We start from the raw sequence: 18,314 nt of genomic DNA, 5'->3' as shown, positions 1-18,314 counted from the left end.
AGCTGCAACCTTTTGTTTAGCCAACGACTGGATGCTTTCTTGCATATTGGGGCAGGGCTCCCCCTACTGGTTAACAGTGAACTGTCCAATACACATTCTCAAAGCAACAATATAATAAGCAAACAGGTTGGATACGCATAAATGGGAACCTTTTTGCTTCATCAACTAAGTTTCCAAAATGGTCACATTTGAAACTATACTGAAGAAAGAAGTGCATTAAAATGAACACATGGTGCATATTGTCAAACTATCAAATCCCATTTTAATGTTCCCCATTAAAACTAAGTGAAATATCAGCGGTCAGAGATAGTACGTTTTTGATGGTTTTGACAGCTGTACCACACCAAGCTATACTCGAAGTGAACTTTGGCAACATGAAATTAGGGGTCCAGATGTCTTTTAATGCTTTAGTAATCACCAATACCGGTTTGGAGCGCCCTCTTGTGGTCAATTTAGGGTCAAGGCTGACAGAAGCCCATGGAGACGTACGACTTTTTTTGTTCTTTTTTTTTTTTAACCAGGGCTTCAATGCAAGTCTAACAAATGTTGATGGCTCTGAATCAGTTTCAGTTCCCTAGTTTACATGATTATGTGGTTTACAACAACTATGATCAATGAAGCTGCATGGTTACCAAATTACCATTAAATCATAAAGCCATTCATCATTGAGGTTTGAGGGGAGCAGATGTTGACGTATGACAGCTTATAATTTATGAGAGGCCTAAGTGTGAGTGGGGGGGGGGGGGGGTGACAATTAATTGATTATCACGTGACGCCTATACAGGTCAGGCTAATGCATGATAAAGTTCTCACAGGTAAGACAAAAACTGGATCAATTTGAGTTGTTTTCATTCTCTTTGCAGACCTGCAGTAGGAATTCCATGTGGTATGTGTATTGGGTTTCAGTGAGCAGACATAATCCCCACCCCACTAACCCACCCACCCCTACTTCACAACCACCCTAGCGCTCCTCACTTCTATATTTCCAGAGAGGAAAGAGCAAATAATGGGACACTGAGTAGTGCTGCAGCTTTGAAGAGAAAGCCTTTTTTTTTTCCTTTCCTGGAGGTGCCTTTGTTGTGGAAGTAAATGCAACACAGCGTAGATTGTGCAAATAGAAAAGTGTGAGATCTGCTCTTGCACGGGAGCTATAGAGAGAACCGCAACACAAAAGCCAGTCCGGGAACTCCCAGCGATGACTCCAATCACTGTCGTCGGTGCACTTTTGCTCCTGCTCCACATCTCATCTCGAGATGCGGAAGCACGAAGGTGAGTTGGAAGCATTTTGACCATTTGTGAGTTAAATGTTTTTTTTTTAACAGCATATATTTGATTTAACAATACCACGAAACCCAGCCTGTTTTAAATCTTTACACCCTCTTCACATTTATTTTAATTATAATTGCATGTTTGCATTCCAACAGTTGGTTAAATGGGGCAAAGGAAGTTAAAGGGCACCTGTCACCCTCCCATGGGCTATTTTGGTTAATTTAACTCCTGTCTCGGATTCCTTGAGTCTCACCGGAGCCGAGACCGCTTTCAAGGGGTTTGCTGCCTGCCACTGCCAAACCGAGTCTATTTGGTGTCAAAACTTCCCAGCGACTCATCCTACTATGCATTCTTGAGATGTTTAATCTCTGTGTAAAAGGACTTCTTTTACTACGGGGTATAAATATACAAGTGTAATGCAATCTCTCGTTATTTTAAATGTGATGCCTGACATACACAGGAGTGGAGGAAGATGCCGGCTGAAAAAAAACAGAGTACACTTGAATATCACTGAATGGAACGTCGACATCCGCCAAGATCATAAAATCCGTGGCGCACTTTACTCGGGTTTGTTTGTCTATCTGTTTGAAATGTAAGTGCCAACTTTTCAGATCATGGAGGATAAAAGGACGTCCAGGACATTTTGTATCCGAAATACCATTTGAAGTTTTGCAATAATGCACAGTCAATGCTTAACTGTTGCTAGGATAAGTTCCTGAGAAAATGTGGCTGGACAAAGAACCAGTAGAGGCTCTAAATTAAAAAAGTTAAAAAAATAAAATAAAAAGAACTCTACAGATGTTCAACGCCACTCTCACTTTTTTTTTTTTCAGACCAATACCAGTACAAGAATTCAACTATTGTGTTATCACCGGTATCGATACCAAGTACCGATACTTTTGCTGAATAAAATGACATTTAAGGAAAACCCCAAATCTAGTTTTGCCCTTTCATGTCCGAACATACGAACCGCAACCGTACGCTCGGTGCTTGGCCGAGGGTAATGAGATGTTGCATAAAGCGTCAAGGTGCAGGAAGCAGGAAGAGTCTGATTAGGGTGATTTACACTTTCTATAACCGACATCCTGTCAACTGATTGCTGCTCCATGGGGAATCCTACTTTTATCACCGAAGGGAACATGTAGGCAGATGTTTTGTTTTCACACCACTGCTATAGTTAACCTAAAAAATGGCATGTTGGACATGCTTACATGAACTACCAAGCTACACGTGTTTCAATGTCAAAAGAACATCTAAGCAGCAAAAGCAAAGTGTCCATAAATTGTGTTTTTGACAATAAGATTACACATCTTACCTTGAACCTCTCTTTGCTCTTCCATAAAGGCAGCTGAGACAAGTTTCCACTGGAAGCCAACCAGGTGTGTGTCGCTACGGCAGGAAGCTGGAGTGTTGCTATGGATGGAAGAAAAATCGCAGAGGCCAGTGTGAGGGTAAGAAAGGTCAAAGCCTTCTAATCTTAATCAGGGATCGGTCTAAGAATCAAATTCTGGGTTTTATCTATAAATTCTGAACAATCGGATGCTCTCAACTTTGTGGGACTGTCTGGGTAAAGTCAAAGTCAAAGTCAAAGTCAGCTTTATTGTCAATCTCTCCACATGTCACAACACACAAAGAGACCGAAATTACGTTTTTCTCTATCCCACGGTGACGAGACACATAACACGATAGACATACATCGCCTCAGTGAACAAGGAAAGTCCCAAAAAGGATTTGGAATTTGGTGTGGAAGAACTAAACCTCAACCACGTCAAACCAACAAAATCTTTTTTTGGGACAACCTGGAAAAGGTATCACTTTTTTTTTTTTTTTTCCCCGAGTCACTGTTTGAGCTGAATGGCACCGAAACAGAATGGGGGAAATGGAGCCATCTGTTTTCAAGTATTTTATACGCACTCCAGATGCTACCACTGACATTGTCAAGCAGCTAATTATCTAACCATAGGAAGCCTCGTCATTGTGTGATTACACAAAACTCATGCAAAATTCCGCCTGGCTAGCCTCTGTAGTCTGTATTAAGAATATTCCATGCTCCTTAAAGTCCATTGTTGTCCTAAAAGAATGTGAAGTGGAGTTTCTTAAACCAAACTGGAAGCCTAATATTTGTGGTTTGACAATAATCCATCTTTTCCTCACCTTCCAACGATTAATATTTGTCTGCTTCTTCACGCTAAACGTTTTTCCAGCCCAGTGCGAGCCGGGCTGCAAGCACGGCGACTGCGTCGGGCCCAACAAATGCAAGTGCTACCCGGGATACACGGGAAAAACATGCAATCAGGGTGAATATACATTCCGCCTCAAAAGATTGGATTGTAAAGCACTGCTTCCAGTTGGAGACATGAAAAACATGATTTCTTTCTCTTTTGAAGATTTAAACGAATGTGGCTTGATCCCTCGCCCGTGTGAACATCGTTGCATGAACACCCACGGCAGTTACAAGTGTTACTGCCTCAACGGGTACACTTTATTGCCCGATGGATCTTGCGGAAGTGAGTCCCACCAGGTCTTTGCACATCATGTGTTGGATTTTTATGTTGTTGCTTTTTTTGCTGACTGTGCATGTTAGATTCCAGGACCTGCTCACTCGCTCATTGTCAGTACGGCTGCGAGGAAGTTGAGGGGGAGATTCGCTGCCTCTGCCCCTCGGTGGGACTGCGATTGGCACCAGATGAGAGGACTTGCGTAGGTGAGGAGAAAAAAAAAAACACTTGCAAAGAAACTGTTGTTTATAAAAAAAAAAAAAAAAAGTCTAACATATGGTGCAACCAAAGACAGATCAAAGTAGGATGTAAGACAAGAAGAGGAAACTCGGGATACAAAGGGGGGAAGGAATTGGCTTTGGCTTGATTCCAATGTATTAGGGAGTTTTATGCGTAAGGGACAACGCTATAAAATTTCTAATTTGTGGCTATTGCGTGCTTGGCTGGTAAATCAGAGGGAGGCAATTAAGGTTTGAAGTTCCACTACGCTTTCTGAGTTAAAATAGAGCCAACTTGGCTTGGGCACAGATAAAGGAGTTGGAGACATTTCAGAGCCTACTTAGAGCCAACAAAAACTGGGGGAAAAAAAATGTTGTACATGTTTTCATTTCAGCCAAGTTACCATTCCGGACAAATAGTGCGTCCACATGAACATCAATAGAAGGAAACAACTTTTAACCAGTTGATACTCTGATTGGTCGAGTGATTCTGCATTTTGTGTTTGATTTCCCTTTAGATGTCGATGAATGCGCTACCGGAAGCAACCTTTGTCCATATAACAGGCAATGCGTGAACACATTCGGCAGCTACTTCTGCAAATGCCGCGATGGATTCGATTTGAAATATGTCGATGGCAAATACGATTGTGTCGGTAAGGTAAATCAAAGATAATATTCAGGAAAAAGATCTGCGGTCGGAAAAGTACAAATTCTTCTGATTTCCAGATCTGGATGAGTGTGCATCCAGCACCAACAAGTGCAGCCATCAAGCTGTCTGTCTGAACACTCAAGGATCGTACAAGTGCCGGTGCAAGTCAGGCTTCCGAGGCAATGGCTTCGAATGCTCCGGTGAGATCCCGGATACGATACACGATACCGAATTACAAACCGACTCGTCTCGGAGGTTCCATTCGAGATGTCCTAAATCTTCACCCGGTGTCCAACAACAGATGCTTTTCTTTCCCTGACACTCCGCAGAACCGACAGGCATTTTTACGGCTGCATATTTTTAGTTTGAGTATTAATACATCAGCGGTCAGTTCCAGTCTGATTTCCTGCACTTCAGAGCCAGTAAAGTTTTACAGATGGTAGACGAAGAAAGACAGAGGTTGTTTGCCGTGAATGAAGGTGCTTTCATTTTTTTATAGTCAAGCCGTTTTATCAGAGGTCATGGAATGGAAAGAGAGGCAGCGCAGATCATGTCCTCAATGGTGAGACTGTGCGGAATCCGAGACGCTGCTTTCATTGCAACCTCCCTGCCCGGCAACTCCATTAATGAATTAATCGCCTGCTTTTCCGCAACTCCTTCCGAGAAGTCATCTTGACTTTGCTGGTGGTTATCTCACAGCAGGTCCTGTTTGGCATCAGGCTTGTAAACTGCTGCATGACATTTGTACAAATATTGCCGTGATTGAACTCTTTCGTAACCAGGTAATGAATGATCATTTATTTCATAATCTGAAGTTTGAACTGCATGTTAGTGATTGTTAATGTATGCAGTCTTGACTTTTTGTTGTCATTTGTGGTGCGCAAGGTATTCCGATGCATACCATCTGGTGAAATACTGAAAGCCCTCCCACATGTTTGAAATCCCACATGGCTAATTTAGTTCCTCTTCCCTATAGCTATACCAGACTACGAAGAACGAACCGGAAATCTGGGAGGTAAACTTGAGTACGAGGACATCAAAAACATCATCCCTGAACCAGTTGTGACCCCACCTGAGAAAATCCACCCGCAGTCTTTTGACTATGATGGAGAGCTACACACTGGTGAATCAACTGTGGGGACACCAGTGGACAAGTTTTCTGAAGAAGAGGAAGAAGAAGAGGAAGACAACCAGCTCAATCCGAGAGGAGATGTTTTTAGTAAGTGGCTTCAGTTCTGTGTAAATGCTAACTGGATGTCTCCTTGTTTTCTGCTCATATTTTGTCACATTGGCCATCATTGTTGCATTTCTTGTGATGACATGAGATCACATGGGCTACGATGCCATTGGGGTGCATGATTATTAAATGCGGAAGTTGTTTAGCTTGAGGTGGCACCTAAAGCAACAAGCTAAAGGGAATTTAAAAAGTGCGTTCAGAAATTCAAGCTAACACCACAATATTGTGATAACCGTTAAATATTTGAATCATACTGCCCTGAATCGAATCGAATCGAAAGGTGCCTTAAATGGCACACCCCTAATCATTCAGATGACTAAAATTATAAATGCTGGGCCTAAGGTCGTTGAACAAGTATAGGTTCAAGAAAATTGGGACGGATGCATTTCACCCGTCATCTTTGGGAAAACGCCAAGGTCTGTGAAAGACGTTACCTAGCGAGAGACGGGCCTCAAGGCATCCATCACCTACCGGAGATTATTTTTTTAATACTCTTGGCAAGTAAGACCTGAGAGATACAAGTCATCCTGGATCAACTTCCCATACCCTGGGAGAAGGTTAAGAAGCCTTTTATTCCGCTTTCCCCAAAACAGCTGTTGTGCAAACAGACTGACTCCTTGCAGGAAGGTCTGTCATCAGCACTGGAGATCTTTCACTACACTAGACCACTTAAGGGTGTTCGGGTTCAATAAGTCCAGCTGTCACTTGACTGAATGTCGAAAGCCGCCTGCTCTTAAACGCTTGGGGGGCTGTATCCAAAAGTCAGAGTTCCTCCCCACTCAAGACATGATGACAGCAGGGCAAGTCCAAACTTGCTGGTTGAAATACAATGTATGGCTTTTGGAAATGTTCAAGTCACATAAAAAAAAGTTGTCAATCGATTTTGTATGTAGACCACAATACACAGTTGTTATTTATCTCTCGATGTCGCAGCAGAGGACTTTGAATCCGTTTTTGGTCCAGCCAAAGAGGTGAAACCGTTCGAAACAGCGCCGCTTCAGGAAGGTATGAGATTTGACACTTCTACTACATAATGAGTTTTTATCTGATAACTGGGAACATAATCAAGCTTTTCTTTCTTTATACTAGAGTTTATCATGGACTGCAATTTTGACCAGGGAGCATGTGAGTGGGTCCAAGACAAGACTGATGACATGGACTGGAGCGTAGCATACCATGGCAGAGGTAATGAATTTTTAAAAATAGTAGATGGAGATTACTAGTCTATTAGATGGAAGGGAGTTTTAACATATTACATAATATAATTGGCGCTGGTTAATACAGTTTATGTGAAAAAAAATAAAAACGGCAACTATGGCGATTTTGCTCATTAGTAAATCACAATCACAAATATTCTTCAGGTGCTGAGTACTACATGTCGATGAGCGGTCCGCTAGGCAAGCAGGAGAACGTGGCCAAGCTCAAGTTGCTGCTCAGTGATCGCACCACGCAAGGCAGCTTCTGTCTGACATTCAACTACCGTGTCGTGGGTCACAACGTGGGAACGCTAAAAGTGCTGTTGGATAACAACGCTTACCCGGTTTGGGAGCAGAGCCGCAGCAGGAATCAGGAATGGCAGATGGAGCTCCTCACTGTGGCCTGGAAAGAAGAAGCACCACAATCAGTGAGTCATTTGGCGATGTTGCGTAATAATATGGATCAGAAGGTAACACTACTGATGTCATCAATGAATGTCTTACAGATCATCTTTGAAGCTCAGCGCGGAAGAGGCGTTGGAGGGGAGATCGGGCTCGACAACGTAGTCTTGACCTCAGGGCCGTGTCAAGAAGATGAATCTCAGATCTTTTAAGAATCACCTGTGTCAAAGACATATCAACAATGTTTCAAAACCGTTCTTAGAATCAGTGATTGCATATTAGCTGAAATGTCATGGCCTGATTTTTATAAACATCTCAAAACATCGAAAGGCCAACACTTGGTCATGTTCAGTCATTATGTATAATAGATTGCTTTAATTGAAAGAAATAAAATTGTCATTTGAAACGTGATGCTACAAATAGATTTTTGAAGACAGGCTAGTTTCTATGATTAAAAAAAATCGTGCATTACTGCTGTAAATTCTGCTTTCACATTTCTCTGTAGTTTTACATTAAATTTCTTGTTTTCTATCCCTGTCTCTTATTGTGGCTGCACCGTGAATACAAACAACTGTTTAAATTATGCAACTTTACAAACAACTGTTTAAATTATGCACCTTTGCACTCCAGTCAGGTAAAGGTAGTTTTGCACATGATCTACATATGTCCAAATGAGTTTTTTTATTTTTGCGTGTTCATCAGCCGAGCTCGCTGATTGGTTTATTCCGTCACGTGACCGGGGCTGTCCATTGCTTGCAGGATCGCTGTCGTTAGCATCCCAATAGGCTAGCGGCGGTAGCATCGAGCCTGCGGAGTGACCAGGAAACGACTTGACGTTGATGATCTCGGGCCACAAAAAAAAAGGCAAGATGGAATACACATACATTGCACGTTTCTTTCTTTTTACGTTCAAACGGGGCGCGGAAGCTCAATAGATCGAACTGCAATGTAGCGTTTTTGCAATGAAGTAAACTCGTCTGTCTTCTTAACCCCAGCTGTGCGGATGTCTTGCGGTATTATTTGTTGTTTATTATTTGTCAAATAGCTTGTGGATTAATTCTCCTCTACCGCAGTATGTCATCGACATACGACGTACGCACGTCATTACACACCACGTCACAGCTATGGCAATGTATGAGGCAATTACATATTGGGAGCATTTCTACCTAGCAGGTTTTTAAAAGGTCCATTGCGCGCTGCCCAGCTGAAGTCGCTGTCTCCTGCCAACCATTTACCAGGCAGTGCAAGTGGAGCTTACATGGCCGTCCATACCGAGACTGAACAAACGAGCATGTGACTGAGTAGCAGAGTCTGCACCACATGATCTGGACCAGTGGAGGAAGCTTAAATCAATCAGTGGTGAGTCTGCAACCGGCTATCACATCTCGTGATTGTATTTAAGATTCGTTTTCTTGTATCAAAATTATTTTGTGCATTTAGTAGCCAATGACATTTATTGGATTTACTCCGCCACAGAAAGAACCAGACGTGTATTTCAATAAAAATTGAGTTTCCAGCAATGTAGTTTATAAAACACTGCTCATAAATGGCAAGTTTAGCACTGGAAAGGTGTGGTATCCATTTGTGTATGCATTTTCATGTTGTTTTTTTGTACGTGAGTCACTAATTGTGTACTATTACTCACCCAACTTAGGTGTAGACAGCATGGGTGTCTGTCTTCATGTGTTTGATGTGATCGACTGGCGACCAGACCCGAATGTAGTTTGCCTGGAGAAATACTATAGCATTATGTTTGTTCATTAAAGCAGTGACATGTTGCATCTTCTAAGCAGGTCATCCCTTTCATCGCAGTGATTTGCCACGAGCAGCCATGTCAACCAAAACGTCTCTCCTGAAAGTTATCCTCCTGGGCGACGGCGGCGTGGGAAAGAGCTCCATCATGAACCGCTACGTCACCAACAAGTTTGACGCGCACCTTTTCCACACCATCGGCGTGGAGTTCCTCAACAAAGACCTGGAGGTGGATGGCCACCAGGTCACCTTGCAGATCTGGGACACCGCCGGCCAGGAGCGCTTTCGTAGCCTGAGGACTCCTTTTTACAGAGGCTCCGACTGCTGCTTGCTCACCTTCAGCGTCGATGACAACCAGAGCTTCCTCAATTTGGGCAACTGGAAGAAAGAGTTCATCTACTACGCTGACGTCAAGGAGCCGGAGAAGTTCCCTTTCGTGGTGCTGGGCAACAAACTAGACGTGAGCGAGAGACAAGTGTCCGCCGAGGAGGCCCGGCGGTGGTGCCAGGAGAATGGTGACCACCCCTATTATGAGACCAGCGCCAAGGATGCCACGAATGTAGCGGTGGCCTTCGAGGAGGCGGTGCGTAGGGTTTTGGCGATGGACGAGCGAGCGGACCACCTCATCCCAACAGACACGATCAAGCTCCACAGAAAGCCTCGTTCTGCCGCCACCTGCTGCTCATAACATCTAAGTTGCTCACCACAACCTTCGTAAATAATCAGGATTTGCTTACAGATGAGTTCAGTTGAAAAGGGGAAGCACTAAGTGTGTCTTACTACATATAATTACGAAAGCACTGAGTTCAAAGGTCACATTTTAAGAATGAATTAACTGTATTTCATATTAGCTTTGTGTGGGTACCTAAAAACATGCCGATCTGTAGATGAGTGCAATTATGTGAAGATCGTGTTAATATTTAGATTTGCATTATTTCTTATTCCTCACATATGTTACTAACAAATCAATTGATTTTTGACACATTTGCACGTTTTTGCCTTGTGAATTGATTATTACTAAGTTCTCAGAGTACAAATGCTCCCTAATAAGCATTAAAAGTGGAAACTTGCATTTTTTTTTTTATTCACTCGTACAAGAAATTAAGAGAAAAGTAGTGATGCAATTGTGGCTATTGCTGAAGAGCACCTTTGATTTTTGGTTTGGGGGACATTGTGTCTGTTGATTTTTTTATGCTTTACAGTTGAAGGTCTTTTTTGTTGCTTTTTTTTTCAAAACTGAAATAAAATGCTAATACTTGCATTTGTTGTTCATTATTCATATGCCAACCAACAAATAAAGCATCTGGGATGAACTGAATTCTTTGACTCTTAAATTGCAGAAATATGTGGATTGGATTTAAAGGTGATGTTATTCTACATATTTCAAACATTTGAGAGGAAGCAAAGCTACCAAGAACTTATTCACCTCCACGGTTTTCATATTCAACTTAGTCCTTGAGGCATGACCAAGATGTGAAAGGCTTGACTTAAGTACCACTGTGATGATGGGGGTTGGAAATATCTAAAGGCAGATTTTCTTCAAAGGTTTTATCGACTCACAAGATAAGAATGACTATTGATGGACTCATCAGTAACAGCCACAGGGCTCCACTTTAGGCTGATAGCAAAGATTAAACAGTTGGACTTTTCTGTTTTAAAAATTAACTCTTCAAACTACTGCCAGTTTTGAAGAAACTTTAGATTTTTTTAAACTAAACATTTACTTGTGAGTTAGGCATTTGTTTGCCCTGGTAACTTCAAGTTTCCAACACGGGGAGATCAGTTTAGGGTGGAGTGGCCGCTCAGTTAAGAACAAAAATACTTAGCTGAATAATTATCATCAGGCAATAATAATAATCAAGAAGCAAATTAAAGGGAACTGGTTCTCAAAAGAACCGGTTTTTGATTCCTGTTTATAGGACTAGAGGATTACCTTCAACAAAACAAAGTGGTAGAAATGAGTTACAGGTGTCACACCGGTGTTCCGCCTTTAATGGCACTCCTTTACACACAGGCTGCTTCCTGCTTTTGATAGTATACGGGCCAACTTTCACCCGATTTGCATGAGTACAATTAATGCAGAGCAGCTATGTACATAATATTACAAAAATGCTTTATAGATGAAATGCGTGTACAGTCCATGTGACTATTCACAAGACACAACGCAGACAGCAAAATTACATCGTTAATTAAGAAGATGTTTCTTTCCAAGAAACTGTACTTTCCTCTCAAAAGCTGTAGAGCGGATAGGTGCATTGGTCTCATAGAATGGATTCATTGCAAACTGAAATACAGAAAAATCCACATGAATAACTCACACACTCTATTTAGAGAGCCATTCGATAACAGACGACTAACCTTAATGTATAAATCGTACACATCATTAAAAAAGTTCTTGATTCCATCTTCCTGTCTCACATCGTGAAGCATGATGAATCTTATATGTATGGCAAAAGTAATTAAAGAAAATTCGACCACAATCAATGAACAATCTGCATGCAGTGGAGAGGAGAAACACAACAACATAGTAAAGGATATGTCCTGCAGTGACAAAGGCGGACACAAACCACTCATTGAACTTGTCTACCGTTTTTAAATACATATTGTTAGACTGCCACATGTTTTCATCCACCAAATCCAGGGCTGCGTGTGCAATAAACTGGTTTAAGTGACGGTGGTCATCCTATGGTCAAAAAAATAAACCCACTGAAATTGTACGCATCGTGGCGACATATACTTATATTATTAGGAACACCTTACCTTGCAGTCAGGTTTCCCTGATGGTAAGAACTCCATCTCAAACACCGGGTTGTCATGATGACCAACCATGACAAAGTAAAAACTGCCAGACATTATTTTGACGGCTTGTTCCTTGCAGTAGAATCACACCAAGCGAAACAGTGCAAGATTAGCGTCTTTTCTAGCACAATAACGACAGTCATATACAAACGATTGCTGGTTAATGAATACGTATACGAAAGGCAGTGCCAACATAGTATGTGTGAGTTAAATTGAAAGGTAATATCATAAAAATGAAAAACTCACCGTTTGTTTACCTACTCTTGAAACTTCCGGTATGCAGCGATGGCTGGCGCATGTAGATGACGTCACATCACGTAGTCTGCAAAAATTATACCCATGTAATATTTTTTGATCAATTATTTTAGTGGTGGTTGAAAACAACACTAATCATACAATTATAACTCAGAATATGTAGTTGATGCCATAAATCCTTTTGCAACAAATGTATTACTGTGTCATAACTGTCGAACAATGCAGGATGTCCGTTGGCGGATTTAAATCTCAGGGCACGCCTCCTGCGTCATGAGGATGCGCTTCAGTTTCCAAGCGCAACCTAAACCACTCAAAAACAACAACAAATTTGAAATTATTTCCCACAATGTCATATTATCGTTGACATTAGCTGACATCATTTAGGAATGCGCTAAGAGGTCGTCGATCTTCTTTTGATTCCTTGAATTTCAGGACCTCGAATCATACAAAAAATGTCAGCAAAGGAAGATGCTTTATCCCCAGACGAGCTGAGGAAGAGGCTTTATAAAACGCTTAGGGATAAGGGAGTGCTGGATACACTTAAGGTAAGTCATCAGTATTCCAGTCTGTAGCCAAATAAACGATTTCCTTTCAATTGCCTAATTCTTCTTTCTTATTTTTACGGTGTGTGTCTAAGACTCAGCTGCGCAACCAACTCATCCACGAATTAAAACCAGCACCGTTAAGTGGAGCAGGACCATCACTGCGATCAGATTCACTTTTGGTCTCAGCTTGCAACAACATGGTGGCTGACTATCTTCACAGCTCAGGCTATGAGTACTCATTATCTGTATTCTGCCCTGAGAGTGGCCTGTCCAAAGAGAAGGTAACACTGAAGTGTTTACAGCCCGAAAAGGGAATCTTATTATTTTATGTATAATAATAGTAATTTTTGTTGAATTGTTTTAGGTGCTCAAGAAAGGAGATCTCCTTCGGCATCTTCAAATCAGCCCTGACTCACCACTTTACAAATCCTTGGTAATAAACAGTAAAAGCTGAAATTGTTGAAATGTTACGCATCAGTTTGAATGTGTCTTCTTTTCTTACAGTCTCAGACCGTCGATAATACAGGTGAGCTATATAGTACATAAAATAATATATTTCCTCTTATAGTTCCCATACTCATCTTCAATATTGAAGGAAATGTGTTATTTTCTTTCAGTAAATGTCAATTATGTTTGTGACACATGTCCTATTTTCCGAACAGGCTTTCTAATCAACCTTGTGTCTCACATCACTGACCATCAGACTACGAGCCTTCGCCGTGATGCCGACACTCAGACAACAAGCTCAGCAAGTTATGAACAGTCTCTGGGTATGACTATTTCATTTTTCAATTTTCAATACACATGCATGATGTGCCCTTACATTACGTTCCAGTTGAGAAGATGAAAATGATCGACAAGGAATATGAGAATGTGGATTACAGCGGGGAAAGGTGGTTTTCATTTCAGTCTAAGCTGGCTTCCTATAAGAGGGAGTTAGAATCCCAGTTGCAGACTGAAATGACAACAAAGGTAACTGAAACGAATTCCTCAAGCCTCAAATATCTTATTTCAATGCGGCTTTAATGCTGTCGGTATTCTCTTTAGTTGCAGCATTTTAAAGAGGTTGAACTCGCCAAGGTCAAGATGGAAGAAAAAGTGCAGTTCCAGAAAGAGTTTGGCAAGCTCAAACAAGAACTGGAGAGAACCTACGAGATGAAGACGAAAGCGTTGAGCACCAGGGAGAAACACGCCATTGAGCGCCTTGAAAAACAACAGGAGGTGAATAACAAGCAGTACTGAGGTTTTTTTTTGTGTGATTGACTTTAACCGATGCCGTCGTGGATACTTTTTATCGTCTCAGATCGAGGAAAAAAACGTGTACATGCAGAGGCAAATGGTGCTGAAGGAAATCGACACGCTGCGTAACAGAGAAAATGAGCTGAAATTGCGAATGGAGTCTTTTGAGGAGTAAGTTTCAAAATCATGAAAATAAATAGATGGATTGTTGACGATGATATTGACAAAAATTCTGAATGCAGGACTTGTCAAATACACCAAGAGAAGGTTAAGGCTGGCGAAGAGCTGCTGAGGAGACGAGAACTAGCAGTGAAGACCATGGAAGGCATGTATGACCAAAAACTGAAGAATGAACTTTCCAGGTATCTGACGTTGTCTTTTGGGTCATCCCACTTGTTTCAAGTGTGCTTATTCCAACTCCGGAACTTTCCATTTGACATTGTATTGTGCATGTGACCTTAGTTATAAGATGGAGCTAAAGGAGGATTACAATAAGAGAACAGAGCAACTAACAACAAGTGAGAAGCGAAACAAAGGTGAATCTTGAAACCAACCCAATGTTGTTCTTCACCATTAAGCTCATGTTTAATGTCTCTTTTTTTTTTTCTTAGAGGAAAGCATTCGCATTGAACAAGATACGGCTGCAATCAAAGCCAAATTGGAGCAGTACAATAAAGCTTGCTCAGAGATGAAACGGTTGCAGGTGATAAAAATGTCGGAGTTACCGAATGAGTCGCATGACGTCCGTTGAAAAAAAATCTCTGGTCCTCAAGGGGGAGCTCGACACTGCGCAGCAGCAAACTCATCTGCTCCGTCAGCAGAACGAACTGCTGAGAGAAAGGCTGGAGAGTATGAACGACTTCCCCAGTTTGAAAGAAGACAACGCACACTTAGAGGGGCAAGTGAAGCTACTGAAGAAACAATTGGAGGAAGCCCAGGAGGAGAACCGGCATCTCCATGCAGGTGAGCGGCAGAATATTTCAATAGTGTCCTCGTTTATGTTGAGCGCCGGATGTTCACCCCGCTTTCAGATTTGGGCAAGCCCTCCGACGAGGAGCTGGCCTTGCAGGTGGAGCTGCGCAATCTTCAGAGCGCTCGCAAACTGAATGAGGAGGAGTTTGCCAACCAGAAGCACGTGCTGCAGAAACAGCTCCAGTTGGAGGTGACTCACCTTCTCGCCTCAGTGCGCTGAGTATAGATGTACAGAGTAACCCTCTGCTGGATTGGGGTAGGTGGAGCAATGCGGTCAGCTGAAGGTGCAGCTGATGAAATGCGAGGAGAAGCTGCAGTGGACGACCTCTCATGTTGACGACCTCAAAATGCAGCTTCGCCAAACCCAACAAGGTATCTGGTAGCGCGGGAAGCTTACTTTGGCTCAGAATACAAAACTGGGTCAAATACCTTTTTCCGCAGCTCTTGAAAACGAAGTGCTCCTCAACCCCAAGCCGTCCCTGGTGGACCGCTCTGTGATGGACAAGCTGGCCCTCCCCGACATCCACGTGGAGCAAGCGGCGCCGTGGTCCCGAGCGGCTTACGTCGGCGACGTTGGCCAGCTCGCGCACGCCGACTCCAACTCCGACTTGGAGATGCTGGCCGAATGCAACGCTCGCATGCGAGAGCTGGAGGAGGAGGCTGAAAGCTTGGAGGCAAAATGCCGAAAGTACCAGCAGAGGGCAGCGCGCTCCAGCGTCTCACGAAGGCGCCCCTCAACGCCTTCAAGTCGGGCTGACTCGCCTCAGCTGACACAAAATTCTGACCTCTCTCACCCGTACACCTCCCACCTGTCAAAGAGCTTCATTCGACCACTTTCCCCCAAAAAAGCACAAACCCCCTCCCCAGCAGCCTCTGATGCCGGAAACGCCTTTCCAGCTGCTCAACACCGAGTGACCTTCTATCAAGACCAGCTTAACAAGTCTTACGGCATAAGCAGCCTTTCGTCAGCTGAACGTCAGTCTACGAGACATGATGACCCCCCTAAGGAGCAACGCTCATTCTCACATGTGTCCTTTCTCACCAGGACGCTTCCTTCAGATGCAGCTGGTACAGAAAGTCGATAGTCATGTTCAGCACAACACACTACGTGAAAATGAAATTCTTAAAAGCTTTAAAAAAAATTTAAAAAGATAAAATTTAAAAGAATACATACTGTAGTGTGCCCAGCGAATGTACGTCTTAACCATAAAGCTTTCATTATTTAATTCTTCGCTTTTGCCAGAAGTCGCTTCGGCGGCGTTGCTCCAGGAGTCACAGGACAGCCGCCTCCCCTCGGCCCCCCAAGACGAAGCGTCCAGCTCAGGTGAATTCTCCCCCGAGCTGAGCCCCCCTCGCAGCCCTCAGCTCCAGAGCACGGTCCGAAATCGTCACAGGTACCGTCTGGCGCTGCTTGCTGTTATTTTCTTCCCCCAACAACAACAGTGACATGCATGCATCTGACAGTGAATTACTACTTTCCTTTCAGTGTTCCAAATCAACAACAAGTCTCCTCCAGCTCACATTCCTCCCCGCAGCCTGAGATGATAAACATTGAGGATCTCACTGGCATTTCACCAGGTAGCCTTAAGTGGTGCTTCTTCTTACCACTCCGAATTTTGTTGACATTTTACGCACACAGCATAAAAGAACTCTGACTAGTTTGCTGCTAGCAGTTTGGAGTTGAACATGTTTCATTTTACAGTATATCCACAAAATTAATTATTTTAAAAAATCCACACTTTTCCTTGCTTTAATAAATTAAATATGTTATATACTAACATTTCTTAAAAATTATTTTATATGATTTGCAATAAAAATATTTGCAATGTAGATTTTCTGTGACTTTCCTCAATAGGCGACATGTCTTGTCTGGAGGTTTTGGCTCATGTGCAGACCATTTTAATGAGTTTCTGTGTGAGACCAGAACCTCACACAGTGGCCAAGATGAAGGGCCTCCGATTATGTATTCTTCGCTGCTTCTGTGGCCCTGTTTAGGAGGGGCGGTGGGCAAAGCATAAAAGATCCCTTTGTCCGTGTCTCCCTCTAGAACCCGGCTACATTCCAGAGCTTCTCTTGGACACTGCCGTCCCTCTCTCTTCCTCCGAGGCCCCTGGTGGCCCCACCGTCCCCCGCCCACAGTCCCCAATGGACCTCCCGGTAGCCGCGACTGACTCACGGGGCCGAGTGGGTGAGTGACAAGAACAGTTGACAAGTCCTGTAAGGTATTATAATACCTTTTCTTAATTTCCACCAGAATCTTCCCAAATCTCAACAGCCCCTGAGATTGAGGATAAAGAGGATAGAGAACAGCGATGGGAGCAAGAAAGAAAAGAAAGGCAAGAAGTGAGGCGAAGGGAGCTAGAGGAGGCCAGAGAGAGAGAACAGCAAGAAGTGGAAAGACTAGAGAAAGAAACTGTAACTAACTGACTAGTCCTTTACTTTTGTTTGTTTTTGTCTAAACCACTCATCCCTTTTTTTGGTTTCTTGTGTGCTTGCTTAGCTCTTACAACAACAAAAACAACAACAACAACAACAGGAGGTGGTGGAGGAGGAGAATGAAGTCAAGGGAGATGGGGACAAGAGGCAGGAAGCAGAAGTCCCAAATGAAAACCCCTTGGAGAAATACATGAAGATGGTTTTGGAAGCTAGAGAAAAGAAAGAAGACAAGGTAAATCCCACCCATGCACTGGTAACAAAATTAAATAGAAGCAATTAAACCATTTGTGCATTATGATTTCATGATTCAATGTCAATTGACATTTGTACCACTCCTTCTGGTGTGTGTGTCTTTGCCACCAGGGGGCAGTATAGAGACAGTGTAGTGACAAATCATAAAGAAGAGTTTCACAACTAAGTGACTCAGTGAGCGGAAGTAATATTGGTCATTTTTCATAGATGATATAAAAAATAGGGCTATAAATATTGTTATATTGCAATTTGTATTGTGCTTTAGCTTTAACGTGGAAGTAAAAATAAAAATAAATCTTTTTGGGGATAAGGTCTATTATTATTTAATTATTTTAAAAGAAAAAAAATCCACTGTACTCATCTTGACTTGAAATGATTTTTTTTTTTTTTTGTCAGAGCTCTGGAGGTGAAGAACACGTGAGCCCAGAGGTCAAGAGTTTGTCTGAGGAGAAAGATAATAGGTAAGGCTTCACTGATCCATTTTAATAATACATATATAAGCCTCCACAATCCATCCCCGAATGACATTTCATTTATTTTCTGCTTCCTCATCTCCTATTTTACTTTTTATATCCCCGCTCAAGTAGAGTTGCAC

At 42.5% G+C, this 18,314-nt stretch overlaps 4 protein-coding genes across 10 annotated transcripts in view; 3 read left to right on the top strand and 1 right to left on the bottom strand.

Annotated features, from left to right (window-relative positions):
* Positions 1 to 949: 949 nt before the first annotated feature.
* egfl6 (EGF-like-domain, multiple 6) lies at positions 950 to 8,000 on the top strand. Of its 3 annotated transcripts, none has more exons than XM_061286830.1 (13): positions 950 to 1,269; positions 2,614 to 2,720; positions 3,474 to 3,566; positions 3,657 to 3,776; positions 3,854 to 3,973; positions 4,504 to 4,638; positions 4,712 to 4,834; positions 5,134 to 5,196; positions 5,611 to 5,853; positions 6,808 to 6,876; positions 6,961 to 7,056; positions 7,233 to 7,495; positions 7,574 to 8,000. In XM_061286830.1, exons 1-13 carry the CDS (start codon positions 1,196 to 1,198, stop codon positions 7,679 to 7,681), a joined length of 1,614 nt encoding a protein of 537 aa, XP_061142814.1. In that variant the 5' UTR covers positions 950 to 1,195; the 3' UTR covers positions 7,682 to 8,000. The 3 variants fall into 3 exon arrangements, with proteins under 3 accessions (XP_061142814.1, XP_061142813.1, XP_061142815.1); XM_061286829.1 differs by having other exon boundaries at positions 6,805 to 6,876; XM_061286831.1 differs by lacking the exon at positions 5,134 to 5,196 and having other exon boundaries at positions 6,805 to 6,876.
* A 215-nt stretch (positions 8,001 to 8,215) lies between these two features.
* rab9a (RAB9A, member RAS oncogene family) lies at positions 8,216 to 10,539 on the top strand. 2 transcript variants are annotated; one of them, XM_061286836.1, is made up of 2 exons: positions 8,216 to 8,828; positions 9,282 to 10,539. In XM_061286836.1, the coding sequence occupies exon 2, from the start codon at positions 9,301 to 9,303 to the stop codon at positions 9,907 to 9,909; it is 609 nt and encodes a 202-aa protein (XP_061142820.1). In that variant the 5' UTR covers positions 8,216 to 8,828; positions 9,282 to 9,300; the 3' UTR covers positions 9,910 to 10,539. The 2 variants fall into 2 exon arrangements, with proteins under 2 accessions (XP_061142820.1, XP_061142818.1); XM_061286834.1 differs by having other exon boundaries at positions 8,218 to 8,828; positions 9,263 to 10,539.
* A 653-nt stretch (positions 10,540 to 11,192) lies between these two features.
* Positions 11,193 to 12,397, bottom strand: trappc2 (trafficking protein particle complex subunit 2). Of its 3 annotated transcripts, none has more exons than XM_061286839.1 (5): positions 12,267 to 12,397; positions 11,982 to 12,092; positions 11,762 to 11,904; positions 11,580 to 11,667; positions 11,193 to 11,505 (listed from the first exon to the last, which is right to left on the bottom strand). In XM_061286839.1, exons 2-5 carry the CDS (start codon positions 12,072 to 12,074, stop codon positions 11,407 to 11,409), a joined length of 423 nt encoding a protein of 140 aa, XP_061142823.1. In that variant the 5' UTR covers positions 12,075 to 12,092; positions 12,267 to 12,397; the 3' UTR covers positions 11,193 to 11,406. The 3 variants fall into 3 exon arrangements, with proteins under 3 accessions (XP_061142823.1, XP_061142822.1, XP_061142821.1); XM_061286838.1 differs by having other exon boundaries at positions 11,982 to 12,141; positions 12,267 to 12,307; XM_061286837.1 differs by lacking the exon at positions 12,267 to 12,397 and having other exon boundaries at positions 11,982 to 12,260.
* Positions 12,398 to 12,512: 115 nt separating this feature from the next.
* ofd1 (OFD1 centriole and centriolar satellite protein) overlaps positions 12,513 to 18,314 on the top strand; it is a 6,036-nt gene continuing 234 nt past the window's right edge. The window contains exons 1-21 of one of the 2 annotated variants that reach the window (XM_061286813.1): positions 12,513 to 12,820; positions 12,913 to 13,101; positions 13,185 to 13,253; positions 13,325 to 13,346; positions 13,483 to 13,590; positions 13,656 to 13,792; positions 13,868 to 14,041; positions 14,124 to 14,230; positions 14,302 to 14,421; positions 14,522 to 14,595; positions 14,671 to 14,762; positions 14,833 to 15,022; positions 15,091 to 15,221; positions 15,292 to 15,403; positions 15,473 to 16,099; positions 16,278 to 16,425; positions 16,518 to 16,609; positions 17,079 to 17,219; positions 17,286 to 17,446; positions 17,532 to 17,699; positions 18,116 to 18,180. In XM_061286813.1, coding sequence (XP_061142797.1) covers positions 12,728 to 12,820; positions 12,913 to 13,101; positions 13,185 to 13,253; positions 13,325 to 13,346; positions 13,483 to 13,590; positions 13,656 to 13,792; positions 13,868 to 14,041; positions 14,124 to 14,230; positions 14,302 to 14,421; positions 14,522 to 14,595; positions 14,671 to 14,762; positions 14,833 to 15,022; positions 15,091 to 15,221; positions 15,292 to 15,403; positions 15,473 to 16,099; positions 16,278 to 16,425; positions 16,518 to 16,609; positions 17,079 to 17,219; positions 17,286 to 17,446; positions 17,532 to 17,699; positions 18,116 to 18,180 — 3,020 coding nt within the window. In that variant the 5' untranslated portion in view covers positions 12,513 to 12,727. Of the gene's footprint in view, positions 12,821 to 12,912; positions 13,102 to 13,184; positions 13,254 to 13,324; positions 13,347 to 13,482; positions 13,591 to 13,655; positions 13,793 to 13,867; positions 14,042 to 14,123; positions 14,231 to 14,301; positions 14,422 to 14,521; positions 14,596 to 14,670; positions 14,763 to 14,832; positions 15,023 to 15,090; positions 15,222 to 15,291; positions 15,404 to 15,472; positions 16,100 to 16,274; positions 16,426 to 16,517; positions 16,610 to 17,078; positions 17,220 to 17,285; positions 17,447 to 17,531; positions 17,700 to 18,115; positions 18,181 to 18,314 lie in introns of both variants that reach the window. The other variant, XM_061286812.1, reaches the window with a different exon arrangement.

Source organism: Syngnathus typhle, linkage group LG9 (assembly GCF_033458585.1).
Source record: "Syngnathus typhle isolate RoL2023-S1 ecotype Sweden linkage group LG9, RoL_Styp_1.0, whole genome shotgun sequence".
Lineage (NCBI taxonomy): Eukaryota > Metazoa > Chordata > Actinopteri > Syngnathiformes > Syngnathidae > Syngnathus > Syngnathus typhle.
This window is presented reverse-complemented; position numbering and strand designations above follow the sequence as displayed.